This window comes from Nannobrachium achirus, assembly GCF_963921795.1.
Source record: "Nannobrachium achirus genome assembly, chromosome: 13".
Lineage (NCBI taxonomy): Eukaryota > Metazoa > Chordata > Actinopteri > Myctophiformes > Myctophidae > Nannobrachium > Nannobrachium achirus.
In genome coordinates, this window is record NC_137833.1 from 50,496,110 (window position 1) to 50,516,091 (window position 19,982).

The 19,982-nt window shown below is 41.2% G+C and overlaps 2 protein-coding genes across 3 annotated transcripts; both read right to left on the reverse strand.

Moving 5' to 3' along the window:
• Positions 1 to 444: 444 nt before the first annotated feature.
• rps24 (ribosomal protein S24) lies at positions 445 to 6,087 on the reverse strand (the record flags this gene model as incomplete). Of its 2 annotated transcripts, XM_080740254.1 has the most annotated exons (5): positions 6,055 to 6,087; positions 4,929 to 4,994; positions 4,212 to 4,421; positions 2,707 to 2,820; positions 445 to 536 (listed from the first exon to the last, which is right to left on the reverse strand). In XM_080740254.1, exons 1-5 carry the CDS (start codon positions 6,055 to 6,057, stop codon positions 534 to 536), a joined length of 396 nt encoding a protein of 131 aa, XP_080596380.1. In that variant the 5' UTR covers positions 6,058 to 6,087. The 2 variants fall into 2 exon arrangements, with proteins under 2 accessions (XP_080596380.1, XP_080596379.1); XM_080740253.1 differs by lacking the exon at positions 445 to 536 and having other exon boundaries at positions 2,698 to 2,820.
• Positions 6,088 to 8,126: 2,039 nt separating this feature from the next.
• On the reverse strand, positions 8,127 to 19,391 carry eif4ebp2 (eukaryotic translation initiation factor 4E binding protein 2). Its single transcript, XM_080739704.1, has 3 exons — positions 19,048 to 19,391; positions 17,853 to 18,026; positions 8,127 to 13,945 (listed from the first exon to the last, which is right to left on the reverse strand). The coding sequence occupies exons 1-3, from the start codon at positions 19,178 to 19,180 to the stop codon at positions 13,914 to 13,916; spliced, it is 339 nt and encodes a 112-aa protein (XP_080595830.1). The 5' UTR covers positions 19,181 to 19,391; the 3' UTR covers positions 8,127 to 13,913.
• Between the last annotated feature and the right edge of the window lie 591 nt (positions 19,392 to 19,982).

Consider the following 19,982-nt stretch of genomic DNA (forward strand, 5'->3'; position numbering starts at 1 on the left):
TGCAGGCTTTCTTCTCCTGAAAAGTTGCAATTGTTCTCGCAATAATACAAATCTAAACATTTTTTTCAAAAATATTGATATTCTTTTTTTTTTTTTTTAAATGATGTCAAGACGATGGATTTCTGAACTTCCCACAGCTCTCCTAAGAGACTTGGACTGAGTAGATTTTTTTTGCCATTTTATTATGAACATTAGTGAGGACCTATTATATGAAGATGGGTTGAAAGGTGGCAAAGTCCTCCTTTAACTATCTTTTGGTCCAAAAGTTAACATTGTCAAAATATTCATGAAATGATCCAAAACCATATTCACAAAATGGTCCAAAACTATAAACAAATCTGTTCTTCATTTTATAGAACCTTTCATATAGAATAGTTTAGAAATAACATGTTTTTGTGAAAAATGTATTTGGAATTTGACATTCAATGTAATCAAGAGACAAAGTTATTTTTTCCAATTTTTTCCAAACTTTTTTTATTCGATGACAATATACAAGAACATCTTGAACATGAAGATCCTCCCTGAATCCAGGCTCACTGTAGGAAGACAGAAAGAACAAAGTTAGTGACAATGGCAACAGAATAACAACTCTATAATAAACTACACTACAAACTAGGGGTTCATATACAGCTACATACATACAAATCCAGCTTAAGGCAAAATACATGGGAGACTATAATACCGGCTATCATTAACACCATTTAAGTAGCCCTAGTATTGTTGCTTTAAATCTTTGATACTAAACTTTAAAATGAATGACTTAACTAGGGCAAGATTGTCCAATTAAGATTCTCAGTGACAAACAGGATTTATAAATCACTTTATAGATCACTTTTGTGAGAATTCACTTGTTAGCAGACATTCACGTTCAGTTGTATCACACGGCACAGATGTAAAACCAGTGAATGACATGCTTCACAACCTTAGTTCTGCTTCTATCAAGTGTTAAGTTCATCAAGTCATTCAAGGGCAGATTAACTTGCACCTGTTTTAATTGCATCCAGAAAAGTAGTCACTGTTGCAACGAGATAAGACAAAGAGGGGGGGGCCAGTATAAACAGAGGCCTCCAACAGTAAAGGAAGGGATTTAGGGTACAGGGTAATGTTAATACAAAAGGGGTTGACATAAGGGGTAAGATGACAAAACTAGGGGTATATAAGAATGGAGTAACATGCACAGCTGTGGGTCAAACAGTCTAACAGTCGATGTGCAACAACAATAGCACACCATGCTTTGTTCTGCTGCTATACCTGAAACTGACACATCATTTCCCCTAAAAGAAATCCATGGGAAGCAAAAGCAATAAAAAAATAAAATAAAATAAAAAGAATGGAAGAAAATAAATGTTAAATTGGGTACTTGGATATGACACTAGAAGGATCTCTGAATTGGCTCCCCGTGGGCAGACTTGAACCAATCACATTAAATAAAGCCACAGAACATTGAATTTAACAGCTATTTAGGCCTAGAATTTTTTAATGATTTAACTGTTGAAAAAATTGCAGGAAAATAAACATAGGATTTAGAAGACTTATAGAATCGGGTCAAAATATTCAAAGACGTACACAAATCTTCAAAAAATAGCAGATCTACAAGCTCGCAGCGGGGCACTCGGTGCCGCGCTTTGAGCTTGTATATCTGCTATTTTTCAATAGTTAAAGCATAAAATAATAATACACAATAATGCGTACCCAGTCTAAAAGGGTTAAAGTACCAGAGTAGCCAGCCCAGCTGGGGTTTGTCTTTCAGAGATCCTTTCTAGTTCAATTAAAAGTATATTTCAGTACTATTATTATTATGTTTCCAGAAGGAGTTAAGACACCATTAGCGCTCAGTCTGAAACACAATTAAAGTGTTATTAACCAATTCCCTTGCTGTGGACCTTACATCCACCAAGGAAAACGACTGGCTTTACTTGTCAAATTGGTAGGTGGGGATGTGCTATTAGAAGTTAGCTAGGACTATCACTCCTGTCTAGGGCTGAGCCGAGTCATTGGTTGTTTAGGAGCTCTGACGCTTTGTTTTTTTCCATTGATCATCACTTTAGCTTGTGTTTTAATTATTATTAAATCACTCAGTCAACCACTTGCAATGTTTATATTATTTTTACCCCTCTGCACCAAAAACAACATACCTAAAAAGCACACGTCACAATTTTGAATTTTAACATATGTAGCTTCCACCCGAAAGCAACAATGTTTGTTTGCTTTGTGTTCTTAAAGGTGTACGCAATTGCTGTTCAATTTAATCGTCGTTTCAATGAAACAAAGATTGGCTCGAGCCTCACATTGTTTATTGCGTCACTCGCACATTTGTAAAATACTGTATTTGTGGCACCAATACCACGATTAATTAACATTAAGAAAGCGAAGCTTCGTGGGGAAGATTTCCATTGAAGAGAAAAATGGACCTTCAGCTCAGCCCTGATCCTGTATTATAGCTGCTTACAGCAGTTAGTCTACCAACGAAACAACAGGATTTACCTTCTACAGTTCCAGAAGAACATTTGAATAGAGGAAAAGATGACAAAGGAAATTAAAAACACCAGAAGCAAAACTAGCAGGCTAATGAAAGAACCGAGCAATGAATATTGAAACTCAAACTCAAGTGAATGAATATTCAACATGACATGGGCCTCAGAGGTGATGAAAATAAAGCAGGTTCCCTCGGCCATGAGGGAGACAATTTAAGGAAAGTCACGTTACCTTTTTGCCAGCAGCGCCGACCGAGGCCTTCTTGGTGCCTCGTACTTTCTTCATTCTGTTCTTTCGCTCCTTGCGCTGTTTCCTGGAGGTCTTCTTTTTCTCATAGAGACCATGCTGAAAGTCAAGACATTTTTTTCATTATTAGCGTAGTAGGTAAACACTCCACTTGTGACCTCTCTCGCAACTGACACACATTATGGGTAATTCTCTTTGTTGGATAGCATGGTAATCCCTCTAGCTGCAAGTTGCATTTGCAACTCTAGATTTTCTTTAATGGGTTGAATCTAGGGTTGCAATACCAGCCATTGGCAGCCAATGCATCAAACAGAGTTTTGCTATCTGATTGTATCAAACGACATCAAACGCACCAACATTGCGGCTGTATGTATGGAAAGCTTGTTTCATAAAAATCCACCATAGACATGAGTTACTTTCTGTCAAGAAAGTCTGTGCAGTTCATTATTTTTCTAAGTGTTTGGAATTCACTTAACGGTCCCATGTACCACCCGTTTCTAAATTGACCATAATGCAGGAGGCAGCAGGACATTGCATTATTGAAGACGAGCTCTTCCATAGTTCAACACTTAGAGAAATTATCACCTGAACGGAATTTGACAGAAAGTAGCTCATGACGTGTCTACGGTGGATTTTTATTAAGCAACCTCTTTGCAGATAGAAAGGATAATTCCAAGCTTTCCATACAGCCACAATGTTGACGAGTTTGACCTTGTTTCATACATAAGGGACAACATCTTGTTTTTGTTGCTTTAATTCACACCGCTGATTTCAGCGATTGATCAATCAGAATCAAGCACGCAGTATTGGGATTCTGATTTCTTTTTAAAAGCTCCCAATATTCATGAAGATGCATGCAAAAGAATATAGTTACATTGGTGGGTGCAGGTTAGTGTGTTGACACTCATTCCCCTGCTAAAAAATCTATCTGTGCCAACTGGTTTCAGTATACAGTGGAATATAGGAGCAGGGTTCCCACCCATTTTTACGAATTCATTTCCAAAACTTTTCCAGAATATTTAAACCAATTTCCAGGACTATATAACAATAATTCAGCTCAATAATGAGTCACTTACTCCTATATATGCACAATGCCCAAAAACAGGTAGTGTATGCCAGTGGTTCTCAACCTTTTCAGGCTGTGACCCCCAAAATCATATTTGAACTGGGGACCCTGGCGAGCACTAAGAGTTGAGGAATTTTGTATAACACGGTTTTATTGTGAACATAGCTGCTCTACATGCTCACAAAGACTCGCGTTGCGAGGGGTTGTGAGCATGTAGATCTGCTATTTTCACAATTTCTGCCTCTAATATTTGAGTAGGGTATAGGTTCAAAATCCGCAACATTTCCCTTCAAGGATGGCAATGCTCGTGATTTTAGACACATCTAGACAGACATTAAAATCTTCAAAACCCTCCAAATTTGTCCAACATCCTTTTTTTTTTAATATGATTTTTTAATTGTGTGGTTAATGTTTGTTCACTCACTCTGGCGAGTCTGTGCTTGGGCTCATTCTTCTTGGCGTAGTCTAGTGAGTCGTAAACCATGGCGAAACCGGTCGTCTTGCCGCCACCGAACTGGGTCCTGAAGCCGAAGACGAACACCACATCGGGAGTGGTCTTGTACATCTTGGCGAGTTTCTCCCTGATCTCAGTCTTGGGGACTGTGGACTTGCCTGGATGGAGGACATCGACGACCTGCGAGAGAGAGAGATGGCCCATTTTTACCACAGTCACACACTTGTCACTTAATGATAGCTGGGCTTCAAAGCCAACAACGTTTCACATTGCATATAGCTTGTTGATCTGTTATAATCAGTATAACCCATTAAGTCCAATTAACTCCAAATGTCTTCTAGATCAATAGTTCTCACACAATCTTTCCAAGACGTTCAAAAATAGCTATAAAAGCCACGCTGTGAGCCTTTATATCTGCCATTTTCTAATAACCAACAAACGTTTAAAATCATGCAGATGCTTTCCCAGTTCTAATGGGATAAATTGAGCAAGACAGTGATGCACAAGTCCTACGCTAAGATGAACACGGCATAATGCAGTCTAGTGGTTCCCAAGACCCCACTCCCATGCAAGCACACACTTGTTTTTTCCATACATTTTAAACACTTACATTCTATACTTGATACTGAGTAGCTTTAGTATTTGCAAGCGTGTTAGTGTTGCATGTTCCACAATGAAACAACTTACCATTTGCTTCCTCTGAAGCAGCCGGTTTGTCATGAACTTTCGGGTCCTGACCGTCACGGTGTCATTCTGTAGAAACGAGTGTTAAAGAATGAAAATCAGTAACTTGACCAGCATCACATCTTTAAACATATCATCAGCCCTTAATACTTGGGTTATACAATGAATAGCCAAGATGCATAATAGCATTTTGACTGACAACGTTGTTTTACTAGAATGATATCACAGATTTGAGGTGGTTAAATACAACCTCGCTCCACTGTACAGTGTACAGTTATGATTCTTCATACAAACTGGGCAAAAGTACTGTACAGTTATGCTTCTTCATACAAACTGGGCAAAAGTACTGTACAGTTATGCTTCTTCATACAAACTGGGCAAAAGTACTGTACAGTTATGCTGCCTTCTTCATACAAACTGGGCAAAAGTTAATTCCCAAGTGCTGACATTGCTTCAAGCAACCATCCTTTAGTTTACCCCCCAAAACAAACAGCTTCTCCATCACTTCATCATCTGCTTCTGCATCATGACCAGGTGACAGTTAGCTAATGTAGCTTACTGGTAAATAAATATCTCTACTAGCAGTTCAGATCCATTCAACAGCATAGCCTTGAACTCAAACATCTCAACGTATGCATAACCATTCAATAACCAGTCTTTAAACGAGTACAATAGCTTTATTTCCTCACATGCACACCCGGCTGGCTAATGTATGCTGTGTGTGTATGCCATGTTTGCTAACGCTAAGCGTTGCGGCTAATCAGAGACTCAGAGTACATTCACTTAGCTTTCTCTCAAGTTTGTCGACTGTATATTTATAAATAGGGTTAAAGCTGAATTCACATGGCAAAATTACTGTTCATTTGAGCACATTTCGGCCTCGTCATACATTAATGCTTATGAAACGAACAGAGAAGGTGGCTATAACTGAAGTCAACATAGCGTTTCGGAAGCACCAACCGAGTTAACTCCCCAAACTAACCAACAGTAAACGTATCCTGGTTAATATCGGCATTAATCTATAGCGATGACATGGATGAATAAGTTGAGACGTTTATTATGATATTCGGGTGAAGGATGAACTTGATAAACGGTGGATTTTGTCAACATTTTTCACCCCAAAACTCACCATCTTGGCGGTGGCCTTGCTCAGGGATGAGGAAAAGAAGGAAGGACCTTTAGGTGGCCGGATATATGCCTGCACAGAATATAGTGGTACGCTCTCGGTGTGCCTGTCTGCCTGACGTAAATTACTAATCAAGTTCAGAGAAATCATTTCTCTGAAATGTGTTCGAATTTATGCCCGCGCGGTCCAGTACTTGAAAATGCAGTACTTTATAATAATTAATTAGAAAAACGAAGCATGTATATGACTTAAAATATAATGTATTCATATAATTGAACTATTGTATTATTTATTGTGTATATTTAGAGAATATAATGGATGTTCAGTAATGTACTAATGTACTAATGTAAATAATTAGCCTAAAAAAAAAATCGAGAATAGAGAATACCACATATAAATTGGAATAATTCAACTTCACACAATGAGAAACAACGCACATTTCTTCTATTGTCCACTAGATGTCGCTCGTGTAAAGGTTATGCACAGTGTAACATTTTGTTTTGAATACATTGCATTATCTAGCTCTCCAACTTTGTCATTTCAAGGACTCCCATAACTCAGAGAGTGTACAACATGGAACTATATTTGTACACTCTCCGAGTTACAGACATTTAAAAATGTATGTAACATAGCTATGCAATTAGACACACTGTAAGACTTACTTAAGTATTTATCTAGAAATTAAAATGTAGACAAAAAAGTGTCAATGTTAATGAATCAGTCAAATGTACATTACATTACAAATATCTATATCCATAGAGCAGTTTCAGCTACAGTTGTTGAAGTGCTAGAGTAGATGTGCTTAAATGCTCCAACAATTCGGCCTTGAAAACAGAGTGGAATGTTCAGTTTGTGTAAAGCAGCGCTGATAAGAACCAAGGAGGCACTTGACCATTAAATGTCAATGTTTACACGGTAATGGGGGTGGTGCATGTAATAAGCTGTTTCTACTTCCTACACTTGTGTGTGTAATTCATTATACCATGCTGTGTGACAACAGAAATAGTAGCAGTAGTGTTTCTCAACCTTTCTCTAGGAGCACCTGTTTGATATCCATTAGGCCACGGAACCCCATTTGATACCTTTTTCAAAAATAATCTGGGACCCCAATCTACAGTTCCTCAAAATTAATTGAACTCAGAGAGTAGACCATTTGTACACTCTCCAAGTTAAATTACAGACGAGCAAGCGTCAATTTGGACCTCCTCTGGTTCTCCAGTGGTGTGTGTAGCCTACGCACTCTTGACTCAAGGTGATCAACATGGCAGACAGCATGCCTGATCATTTCATTTCCATGTTGACACCAGAATGTAATTTTCCTTTTTCCATTTTCCTCTGACATCCAGTGAGCCCCCCAAAGTCATTACCCTAATTGAAATGAGATACAAAGCCAGATAGTACATCATTGATTTATGGTTGTGCCTGATACCTATACAGTGTGTGTAGACGTACTATGGTATGTCTCTGTGAAAAACGACAAATCCATACTGTAGTGCAGGCCATGGTGATGAGCAGATGCAGATGACCAGCTAGCAGGCAAACCGCTTGTTGGTCTACTTCCCATCTCTCAGGTTTACAGCAGTATTGGAAGAAGTACCCACATTGTTTTTTTTTTGTTTTTTTTATCAATTTAACAACACAGTAGGCTATAGCATCATCGGTCTGGTATCAACCAGTAAGTAATCGGGAGATAAGCGACTGTCAGGTCACATGTATACACAAATTGGCCTGTAAGTCCGCTGTGCATGATTTTTAGGCAACATCTGTAGGAGCAGTGTCCATTAATGTTGTCTGCAAAAAGCAACCTCATGGTGGCGCTAGAAGAGGGGCATGTGAGAAATCAGGGCTGGAGGTTGTGGTTTGCCAGCCAAGGAGTGTGTGTGCAAAGTTTGGCATGGATAGGGGCAACGGTGCCGGAGATAGAGTAGGGCCAAAAGTGTGACGTGGCGTGACGGACAGACGGAGGGAGGGACTGACAGACAGCTTTTCATAGTAACTTGCGACCTCACGGTCGCAATAATGATAAAACTGGGATGGAACACTTGAACCCACAAAAAATGAAACCACATTTTAGTTAAGGAGATTTATTGATCTTGCTGCAACAGTGTCCACTGGCATTGGCGTTCCATTGAAAATAAAGTTAATTGAAATCATAACAGAAAGTTATAGTACGTTTTTTTGTTTGTTTTTGTTTAGTTTTTTTCAAATCTCTCTGCAACATACAATGTTAATTGTTAGGTCCTCGATGTCAAAACCAAATAGTCCTCAAATGAATCTCCCAAGAATTATGAGGATGCTATAAAGGATGCTAACCCAAATGCATTCATTTTCCTCAGCCATGTGCAATGCAAAATGGAAACAAAGCAAGCCATCAGCACATTTTAAATCAAACATGTCCAGATGAGCAACAAAAATAAAACAAAAAATATTTTTTGATAGATATCACGTCCCTCAAAAACTGATGTTTCATGAGTTGTTTGCATGCTCATTCCTAGCTGCCATTTGGACAGAATGCAACCATCAAACAGTGCGAGTGCTAAGATCATGTCAAGGAAAACAAAACAAAAATGTGGTCAGAACTAAGCATGTTGGATTCTTGAAAAAGAAAGAAAAAAAAAGTAAGCTCATATAAATCCCACAGAATTTTAATCTGACAAATCCCAATTCAATCATCCCAAATCATGACATGTAGGCAAAGCCATCACATTGTGAAAAGCCAAATAATGTGTCGGAATCATAACCAAAGCAAAAGTAATCCTCATTCCTCAGTGTGTGATTGTTTCTCAACAGCTTTATAAAATATTAAACTGCTGAAAATGAGAATGAGAAACATATACCTGATGGACAGTATAAATTGATGACAAGGAACCTGGTTTTAGTAACTGCATTTCAGGGTAGCCAGATAAGTCGACCTCTTTCAAAGTCGACCCAGACTCGTTTCCCAACGGGTCTGAGGCCTTAAACTAGATGCATATTAGACTAAAATCAAATCTGTGCTTCTGGGGGTCCCTGGAACAAAAACGTTTGCAATAGGGGTCCATCCGTGGAACAAACTATTTTGAGATGGGGGTCCACGGCCAAAAATACATTTTGGGGGTCCTTAACCACTGATAGGCACATTCTACAAATGTCTTCTAAATCATAACAATTTTCTGAAAAAAACGTATGTGGCCATCAGTGTTTCTCAAACTTTGTCATGTGAAGGACCCCCAGAATGATACGTATTTGGCTACGGACCCCCATCACAAAATATTTTGTTCCAGGGACCCCCAGAAGCAAATATTTGATTTTTGTCTATTCTGCATCTAGCTAAGGCCTCAGACCCGTTGGGAAACGAGTTTGGGGTCGACTTTGAAAGAGGTCGACTTTTCTGGCATTCCATTTCAGTAAAAGTAAGACACAGGCAGATGTACTTGGCAAAAGAACACAATGGATTAAGGTCAGGGTGGGGAGAGACACAAAGTTTAAGGAATTTTATCTACAGTACCTATCAGTCTGAAACAAAGCTTTTTTGATTCCTTCACAATTTGGTTCTTTTTTTACTACAAAGAATAACCCAGAACCTTTCCAGAACGGTTAGAACCCATGAAGTTATTTTTGTTTTGTTTACATTTACATTACAACCAGGACCACCGCTGAAGTGGGAGTTTATGCCATCTACAAGCTCACAGCACATTGCAACGTGACACGTTGTGAGCTTGTAGGGCTGCTATTTTAGAAAACAATTGAAAGTATGAGTTCTCAGTTTCTGTGTAGCCAGAACGCATCAAACCAATAGTCCCACCTCAGTGAGCAAAGGGCCCAAAATGCGCTTCTGAGAATCATATCTGAAACCTATAGTTCTAGTAGTGGAAATGAAAAGAGCACACATCAAATGCCCTGACTGGTCTTATACCAAAAAACAAGTACTCACTCGTTAACAATCTGTGTACAAGTGTAACATGGCAAATGATTTATGACTTGTTGTTACTTTTTCATACACTCGGTCAGTCTCCTGAATCTGTTTTTTCTTTTGGAAATTAAGAAATAAAGGGTATTAAAAAAATAAAATGCATATAAAAGACCTGGATAGTTTCAAGTTTTCAAAAGTTTCCCCCAATAGTTAACCAGAAATGTATGTTTCAATCGTTTCCATTATTGTACTACAAGTTGTATAGTATGTGAAGCAAGATTACTTAAAACACTGGACAGAGGGCAGCAAGTCACGCCATTGACAGCAGGCTATACATGTGTCTTGCCAGGAAAATAAATGTGTACGTTAAATCATTATTTACTGTGATTTGATACTTGTGTTACATCTTTGAACTGAATCTAAATTAAAAGCCAAATTACATTCAGTGTACTGCTTTTTAAAACGGTTTGATTGTTTGAAAAAACAAAGAGGAGTTGAAAAATATATATTTTCACCCTAAAACATGAAATACACAAGGCTTGTGTCGGTGCCAAAAAATAAAACGGTATGAAATCTTCTGTTAGATTGTTGAAAATAAAAACACAGCATCCCTTTACATAGCTTCAAGTGAAAAGAAAAACTGAGCAGACTGAATAACTGATAAAAGAGATTGGTGAGCTTTTTTTCACAGAGTAGCAAAAGCAGCAAATTTCATTTAAATAATAAGAGTGTTCCAAACACAGCCTTCCAAAACCAAACATTCTGATGATGAATTTCAAACATTCGAACCGATTCTAAGACCGGTGCGTTGTTCTAGCACAGTGGTTCTCAAAATGGGGGTTCTTCAAATGGCCTCTTACCTACCTACCTAACTCTGAGTGTACAAATGGAACCAAATGGACCTCTACGGGTCCATTTGGTTCCATTTGTGTACACTCAAGAGTTATGGGGGTCCTTGAAATTAAAAACATTTGAGAACCACTGACTGTCCTAATGAACAGTTTCTTAGGACCACCAAATAAAACTGCATGTGTACAGTGATATTTGTATGTGTATTGCTGTGATCTCGTAAGGATGGCGACTTACGGAACGACGCTCGCACAGGAAACGTTCAGATGGATTCCGTCTCGTCTAGGAATTGGAAAACAAATGTTGAGGACACATTCAAATCAGGCCCTTCCCCTTGGTGTGTGATTCATTTGGGGAGAGTGTTTTTGGCAGGTATTTCAGTCGAGTGTATCAAAAAAGCGAACTGGGTTAAGCACCGTTGGTCTGACCAGTTTAACATTCACCAGGTTAGCATTTCACCAGGTTAGCATTCACCAGCGTTAGTTTTACTGAGGTTAGGGTTAAGGTTAGGTCCCCCCGACTTTCGGCCAGTGGCGTCAGTTCAGCAAAAGCTGAACGCGCGTGCAAGACAGCAGTCATGTTGCTATACCTTAGCAACAGGCATGATGAACTTGTTTTAACTCTTTGAGCGCCAGCGCCCTCTAGGGGCCAAAGAATGCCAGCGCATCTCTCATAGGCGAGCGCTTTAGCTTCCAGGACTTCAGCTTCCAGGACCTGACGTGCTCACGTTCCTGCACGGCATGGAAATGTCCCGGATGAAGATGCTAACAGAATGGCTATTCCCATTTTGTCATCTAAAAGATCATTTTTGGGCGATTTCGCCATAAATAAACCTCGCGCCGCTTTCCTAAAACACAAAAAAGAGATATAAGCCTTTAAAGATGCGGTCTTTCATTGGATTAGGCGGAGATTGGCGATTGCGTTCGCAAATTACGGCCGGCCGGGACGTTGTTAGCTTTCGGCTAGTAGCTACAAAAATCAAGCCAGGCTTCAGAAGGCCTCTTATAATTTTATTCATTTAATTAAATAAAGCCGAACTACTTCGGGATCGGCACACTTGTGTACTCATCGGAAGCGGCGCCGATTGGGGAGCTCAAAAATGTATTTTAAACCATTTTTAATGGAATATATCGTCGGACAGAGTAGAACGGCTAGCTGGCTAGCGGCTAGCGAGCCAGGACCACCCACGACTCTACAAGCAGCTCGGGGTAAGTGAACCAGTAAGACTCCCTAATCGGGAGATAAGCGACCGTTGGTCGCTTATCTCCTGTCACACTGCTGACATCAGTATGACATCACACCGTACACAAATGACCCTTATATAAGACCGGCATTATCTACCGACAGATTAGTAACTGTTTACCCTAGCAACCAATTGTTTACCATAGCAACCATGTTTTCTTACCCTAGCAACCAACTGTTTACCCTAGCAACCAACTGTTTACCATAGCAACCATGTTTTTTACAGGGCCTGGGATTGATGACATCAGAAATCTCCATATATGGGCATGAAAGGGATTTTGTTTCTGGAAATATGTCTGTGGGGTGCCACATTTGGAATAAAACACTTACATCACACATCTGGATATCCATACAGCCCATCTAGTTTGCCTGTGTCCATTTATGCCCATATATCTGATGACATTGGGACAATGATCTCCATATATGGGCATAAAACTTATGTTAATTAGTAAAGCCTGGGGATCTCCATATATGGGCATGAGGGGTACCCTAAAAGGGCATCATCTGGGAATAGCAAATATAGTTATCCTAGAAAGTGAAAATCTTACATCAAAGGCCATAACTACCTACCTACCACCATACTGCATTCCTCATTAAACTACCTACCAGTAAGATGCCTAAGGGAGAAAAGCAAAGGGCGAGGTTGCACCATTTCTTGGTCTTCTGGCCAGTGATGTATATCGGACCATTTAACCATATATGGAGACATCTGGTACCCAAAGATATTCACAGATATGGGCTTAATATTGATGACATAAGGGATCTCCATATATGGGCGTAAAAGGGATTTGGTTCCCCTGGCATCACAGGGATCTCCATATATGGGCATAAAATGGATTTGGTTACCCTGGCAACACGGGGATCTCCATATCTCCATATATGGGCATAAAAGGGATTTGATTCCCCTGGCATCACAGGGATCTCCATATATGGGCATAAAAGGCATTTGTTTCCCCTGACATTACAGTGATGTCAGTGGCTGGTTCTACAGAGGGGATCTCCATTTATGGGCATAAAAGGGAATGTATGTATGATGATGTCAGATATCATAGACGTCATAGGACTTTCACATAACGAATAACTGAGTAAGCATGTAAACCCGTCAAATCTATATTTGGGCATGGCTGATTTATGACCTCATCATGATGACACGAGCAAACACAGCTGAATTGTATAAATGATCAGTGCAGAAACCAACAGAAGTATTTGACCAAGACTCTTCGATTTAAACATCAACAAAGGTGTGACGTTTGTTGATGGTCACGTGTGACGTGTGATGGACGGACGGACGGACGGACGGACGGACGGACGGACGGCCGGTGGAGGTTTTCATAGTAAACTGCTCCCTGACGGTCGCAATTAATAAAAAAAAGATTGTATTGGATTGAAATAAAGCCGAACTAGTTCGGGATCGGCACCAGATGAGTTAAGAAGTACATTTTATTTTTTTCCCCTGTAGCCAAGGTATGGCAGCTGCCATACCTTGCTATACCCAATTCTTTTGGCACCTCCGCGCAACCAATCACAAGCTTCCGCTGCTTTAACCCAGTTGCCTTTTTGATACACTCTGAAAGACCTGCAAAAAACACTCTCCCGATTCATTTGTACAGCTACTGGTAACAATGGAAGCTATTCCACTAGACCGCAGTCTTCTAGCTAGGTTCCAAGGTTAGCCATAGCATTCCTGATGACATACAGTATGGTATTACCATGTCTTACTTTACACACACATACACACCCACATTACACCCAGCAGCGAAACAGAGAGCGAAAGAAGATGGCTGCCACGATGGCTCACAATATTGGTTTTTCTACAAGCCAAGCCACTGGCACACATCTGCCAGGTCGTTTACTTCTTCTCCAGTGTGGATCCGCTCGGTTAGATGTCCATCTCAAACTGAGCGTCGTCACCTGAAACACACCAAATAATACATAGCATCAGTAAGACTCCCTAATCAGGAGATAAGCGACCGCCAGGTCGCATACACAAACTTTAGAAGGCAATTGTAGCCAATCAGGAGGGAATATGGGAAATGGGAAAGATCCATGTTGATGATATGACTTTAGACTAGACATACATACTGTGTACCGCTTTGCGTGATTTGGAGGCAAAATCGGTAGGAGCAGTGTCCAAAAATGTGATTTGCAGAAATCGGCTTCATGGTGGCGCTAGAAGAGGGCCATGTGAGAAATGAGGGTTGTGGTTTGGCAACCAAGGAGTGTGTGTGCAAAGTTTGGCATGGATAGGGGCAACGGTGGCGGAGATATGAGTAGGGCAAAGGCAGGGGCGTAACTACCAGTGACGCGGCCGACGCATGCGCATTAGGGCCCATGGCGCTCAGGGGCACACGCAGGTCGGAGTAAAAAAAAAAAAAGAGTGCCGGCGGGCCCCTTAAACAATATCATTAACCAAGGTTGATTTCATGTTGCAAAAACATAATGTTTTATATTCGGACCATTGCTGCTATACTTTTATGTGAGAGGGCAGGCGGCGGCGCTGTCCCCGGCGTTGGAGACAAAGGTGCCGGAAGAATAAAGACAGGTCACAGGTTATAGGTGTAAATGGCGCGATAGAGTGGAGACACAATAACAATGGGGAAGCAGAAACAGAAAAGCGGTTGTCAGAAGCGAAAATTGCAAGAAGAAGCAGAGAAAAAAAGAGCAAAACTTCCCAAAATACTTAGTTTCTTAAAAAAGAAAGATGATAGTGTTGAGCCGAACGAGGGGGCCGCCGGTGAACAAGAAGAGGAGGATGCTGCGGCAGCCTCGGCCGCGACAAGCAGCTCCAACCCAGCGGTGGACCGAGCCGCGGCACCCGCGACAAGCAGCTCCGACCCGGCGGTGGACCGAGCCGCGGCCCCCGCGACAAGCAGCTCCGACCCGGCGGTGGACCGAGCCGCGGCCCCCGCGACAAGCAGCTCCGACCCGGCGGTGGACCGAGCGGCGGCCCCCGCGACAAGCAGCTCCGACCCGGCGGTGGACCGAGTCAACTTGGCTGAGGTTGAGGAGGGTTCTCACGAATTCCCGATACAACTGGTGTCCTTCCGTGCGTGTTTAAGAGACGGCATTGCAAAGGTCAAGACCATTCAAGAGCTAACGAAACTGCTTATTGTAGAAAACAACACCATTAGTGCCAGTTTCGACGAAGTCTGCACTGTATTGCTGCTTTTCCTAACCGTACCAGTCACAGTGGCAACAGCCGAACGTTCCTTCTCTAAATTAAAGCTGGTCAAAAGTTATCTGAGGAGTACTATGGGACAGGGACGCCTTAGTGGACTTGCCACACTGTCCATCGAGAATGACCGTGCACGCCAGCTGGATCTGAAGGACATTATAAATGACTTTGCAGAGCGAAAATCAAGGAAGATTCAGCTATGAGGTAAGGCAGAGGCAGAGCCTCCTTTCATTTATTTCTATAATCACTACGTTATTAACCTGGCTGTGTTGTTGTGGCGCGCCGTCGCCAAAATGTTAAGCCTCTATCTTCATTTCTTTTTTCTCCTCTCTCCTTTCTTGTCTCCTCTCAACCCAGAAACCCTATCCAAGGTGCTGAAGTGGGCTGTGTCGTGTCATATGGACATTATTGTGTTGATTGTGAAGGACTTATATCTGATTATAATATCTGTGTACGCATTCTACGCAACTGTGCATTCAATTATTATACATGAGGGAACTGGATAATTTAAAATAAAATGTAATTATTAAATGTAAAAGAAAATGTGTTTACTTTAATAAGCATTTCAAATGGCTTTTTATAGGCCTATTTAGTTTTCTTTGCCCACCTTGGCCTTGTAGACGGATATAGGCTTTATTTGTTTTGGCTCGAATTGTTTCTTGTCTATGGCTACATAATTATAAATCAGAAATCAGTCAGAAAAACAGGGAAAGGCGATGTTAAACCAGCAATGGTTTAACTGCTTGAGATGAGTTTGAATCGCGCAGATAGCACCAGCAGGGGTGGGGGTTGGGGGCACACCTGGACAATCCCGCATTGGGGCACTGACCTGGCTAGTTTCGCCACTGGGCAAAGGTGTGGCGTTACGTTACGTGATGGACAGACGGACGGATGGACGGACAGCCGGTGGAGCTTTTCATAGTAAATGCGACGTGACGGTCGCAATAATTCAAACTGCAGCGGGTACTACACTATGTATGTACAGTACTATGATGTCAGACATTTAGAACCAAATCAAACAAACAAAAGGTTATCATAATTGATGCAAACGTTTGAAATAATTGTGATATTCATTTTAAGTCATATCGCCAGGCCCTAATATTGCACATAATAATAGAATGTGTCCTCTGAATTATTTACCCATCCCATTAATGCAAGCGATGAATTCCATTCATTCAGCGACGCGCCAAGGGAGCAGTTATGGGTTAAGTGTGTTCTGCAGGGACACCTCCACGCATACAGAGGACAAGGATGGGCGGCCAAGGGGAGCAATCGCTGACCTTCCCATTCCCCCGCTGTGGGCTTTCCCTTTTACAGTGAGAGGTGACAATGTGATGAATTTGTTTTGTGCCAATGATTTTTGCTCCCACCTTTACAGTTCTTTATTTTGTAGCAGGTCTGCAGCAAGCCCCCAGAGACAAAGCATTGTGTATGAGTTGTAAAAGGGGTCCCCAATTTAAAGGACAACTTTGTTTTTTTACAACAAGGGTTCATATTTTAGATTGTACAGTAATTAGAAAAAAGAAAAGATGAGTGTTAAAATGTTTTCATTTACTGCTTTCTATTGTTTTAGTGATTTTAGTATTTTGATTTCAGTGGGTGGGGGCATGCGTACAAGTGGCTAAATATGTCTTCCCCAACCTGGGGGCATGCATGCAAATCAAAATCGTTAATTCACTAAAACGATAGAAAGAAGTAATGAAAACATTTTAACACTCATCTTTTCTTTTTTCTAATGACTATCTAAATATGAACCCTTGTTGTAAAAAAAACAAAGTTGTCCTTTAAAGCCTAAATCTTTCTTGTGGTGTTTATCCTTTTAGTTGACCGTGTACCAGTGAACTGTACTGTCCTGTCCTTTTCCTATGCAAACCTCTTGCAGAAAAAAATGCTGAAGTTGAGCGTTCTTCCAGGTGCTTCAAACTCCGCTGTGCAACGTGCATTGAAATGAATAGCTGGGGGCGGGGCAGTCCGCTCACTAGTTTATATATAAGTTAACGCTATGCTCTGTGCATTCCTGGTTAGAGCGATAGAAGTCAACAACAGCTACTCATACCAACGTCTTTGTTACGGGGCAGCCCGTGCCCTACACACACACACCCAACTACACAGCTGCTTCCATTTACAGTAACAAACTTGCCGAGACGGCTTTGAAATGACTGTGTGGAAGAGTTTGTTGAGGCCTTCACTGTTTTGTGTTTATATGCTGCGCTGAACGATTTTGATCTGCTATTTTTGAAAAATCATGAGAAAATGTGTGCAAGTCTTTGAATATTTCAAATCCTTCTAAGGTTTTATGAAAAACCTATGTTTTCATGTCAGTGGTTCTCAAACTTTTTCATGTGAAGGACCCCCAAAGTGATATGTATTTTGGCCACAGACCCCCATCACAAAATATTTCGTTCCAGGGACCCCAGAGAATCAAATTTTGAGTTTCAAATGTTCGCTTAAAAAATACATATATTCAAAGATTTGCACACATTTTCATGACTTTTTCAAAAATAGCAGATCTAAAAGCTCGCAGCATGGCACTCGGTGCCCCTTGTGACGCCCCTGATTGTGTAGTTTGGAACGTGACCCCTGCGCCACCCAAGCAGCCATAAAATGAGGCTCAAAAGAGGTTAATTATGTTCTGACCAGCACCTGGCTTGCCATCGTGGTTGTTGACGTGGTTGTTGGCTTGGTTCTTCCTGTTCTCTCTCAGGACGTTTTGGCTGGTCACCCCAGGTATGACCGGCAGGTGGGCTGGGGGGGTCTGAGCGATGGGGGAGTTACGCCTGTCCAGCAGGAACTTACGGTCGTAGATGATCCGTGTTCCTGCGAAAAGAAGACAGATGTTAATTTAGTAGACCAGGGGTCTTCAACGTTTTCAGGCCAAGGACCCCTTAGTTGAGAGAGAGATGAAGCAGGGACCCCCACAACCTGTTCATAGATTCCATATTGTTTTATTGTTTGACAGCACAATCATCAGTGTATTTTGGATTCATGTCAATTTGTGTTTTCAATATATTTAACCACTTGAACTGTCAATACTTAATAAACTTGACCTTTCACTCTGTACTTAGTCTGCTCTTTTTCCCCTCTACACCAAAGCTCTTTGCCAAAAAATAGCCGATCTACAAGCTCACAACGCCTCGCAGCGTTGTGAGCTGGCTAAAGTGCTCAGAATATGGACACTATAGGATTCAAGTGGTTAATATCAAAAAAGAGAAAAAGGTTTCTATCACACAAAGATTTGGAGGACCCCCTGTAGTAACTCTGGGGACGCCTGTTGAAGACCCCTGTCATAGACTAAAACTACGGCGGAAGATGTTTGTCGACTACCTTTTTTCAATCACGAAAACGAATAAAAACTAAGCTGTGATGACTAAACTACGACTAAATATATTGACAATTTCGTCAAACAAATTAAAACTAGACTAAAAGGGGAGGGACTAGTCTAGTGGAGAAGAGATCCAGCACTAAATGACAATTAAGTCATTTTATGTTGATTATTATAATAAATTAAGCTATTTGACAAGGTTGTTTTAGTGCAAGTCATTTATTTGTGACATTAAAAAAAAATCCTAATTTGTAATGAAAAATCCTAACTTGAGCACAATGCAAAGATTCATTCATCAGAATCACTGCATGCGCTGCAGAGCAGCCAATCCCGTTTTATCGACGTAGGCCAGGGGGGGGCGGGACTTCAAGGCATTGTTTTTGTTTTGATCGGTGACACAACGGGGCTGCATGACGAGCTAGGCCAACATCCACAGTGTAAATAATCGATTAAAAAAAACATAAAAGAAAACACAATAAGTCCCCAAATCACAAGGTATTTTATTTTATTCTTTACCTCCAGGAGTGGTGGAGAATAAAGTGCCTCCCGGGGTCGTACAGTAGTCGTGAGGTAGCTGCGTTGTGTCGCTGATCAGTATGGTTCTGGTCGGGATGGCCCTGCTCTCGCTCAGCTGACGACTGCCTGACATGGTGTCAATGTGTCGATGGTGACTGTGATCTGACTGACTGACTGACTGACTGGGGGACGGATCTGATCAAACCCGGGGTGCTCCTTCTTCTTCTGATCCCGACAGATCCCTCTCCCCTTGTCTTTCGGGTCTTTTCCTTTGCTTTCTTCCCAGTCAGGGCAGCTAGCAGCCGTCAGCAGCACCCAGCAGCTCCCCAGCACAGCACAGCACAGCACCGAGCAGCAGCAGCAGAGCAAAAAGAGCAAAGGCAGGAAGCGATACACGCGCAGCCAGGATATGAAGTCAATTTTTTTGTAGGCTTTTTTTTTTGGAGCGGTGAAAGCGCTCCCAATAGACAGGTATGTCTGTGGCTGGCTGGCTATGTGGCTGGCTGGCTGGCTGGCTGGCTGGCTGGGTATGTCTGTAGCCTGGCAATACCTTGAGTGGCCACACTAGTTAAAGGAGGGGCGCTGTTGTGCAGGCACAAACACACACAGACACACACACACACACACAGATTCACCGCTCCACTTCGAACCGAGGTTTGATTTTTTACTTGAAGGCTACTATTCTTTAGCTCTTACATGTTATAATGTTGTAATTATGTGATCTAAAGCACCTTTGCAAGCATTACGGTTGTTGTGCTGATGAAATTATGCCAGCACACATTATTGATTCAAACTCTAGTAGAAACATAATACGTAATACTAAACCTAATACTTTATAACAGTATACCAGTCAAATTGCAGCTTATTATACATGTATTAATGGCAACAGCTTCATAGGGATTTTAGATCCCTCAACTGGTAAAAAAAAAAAAAAA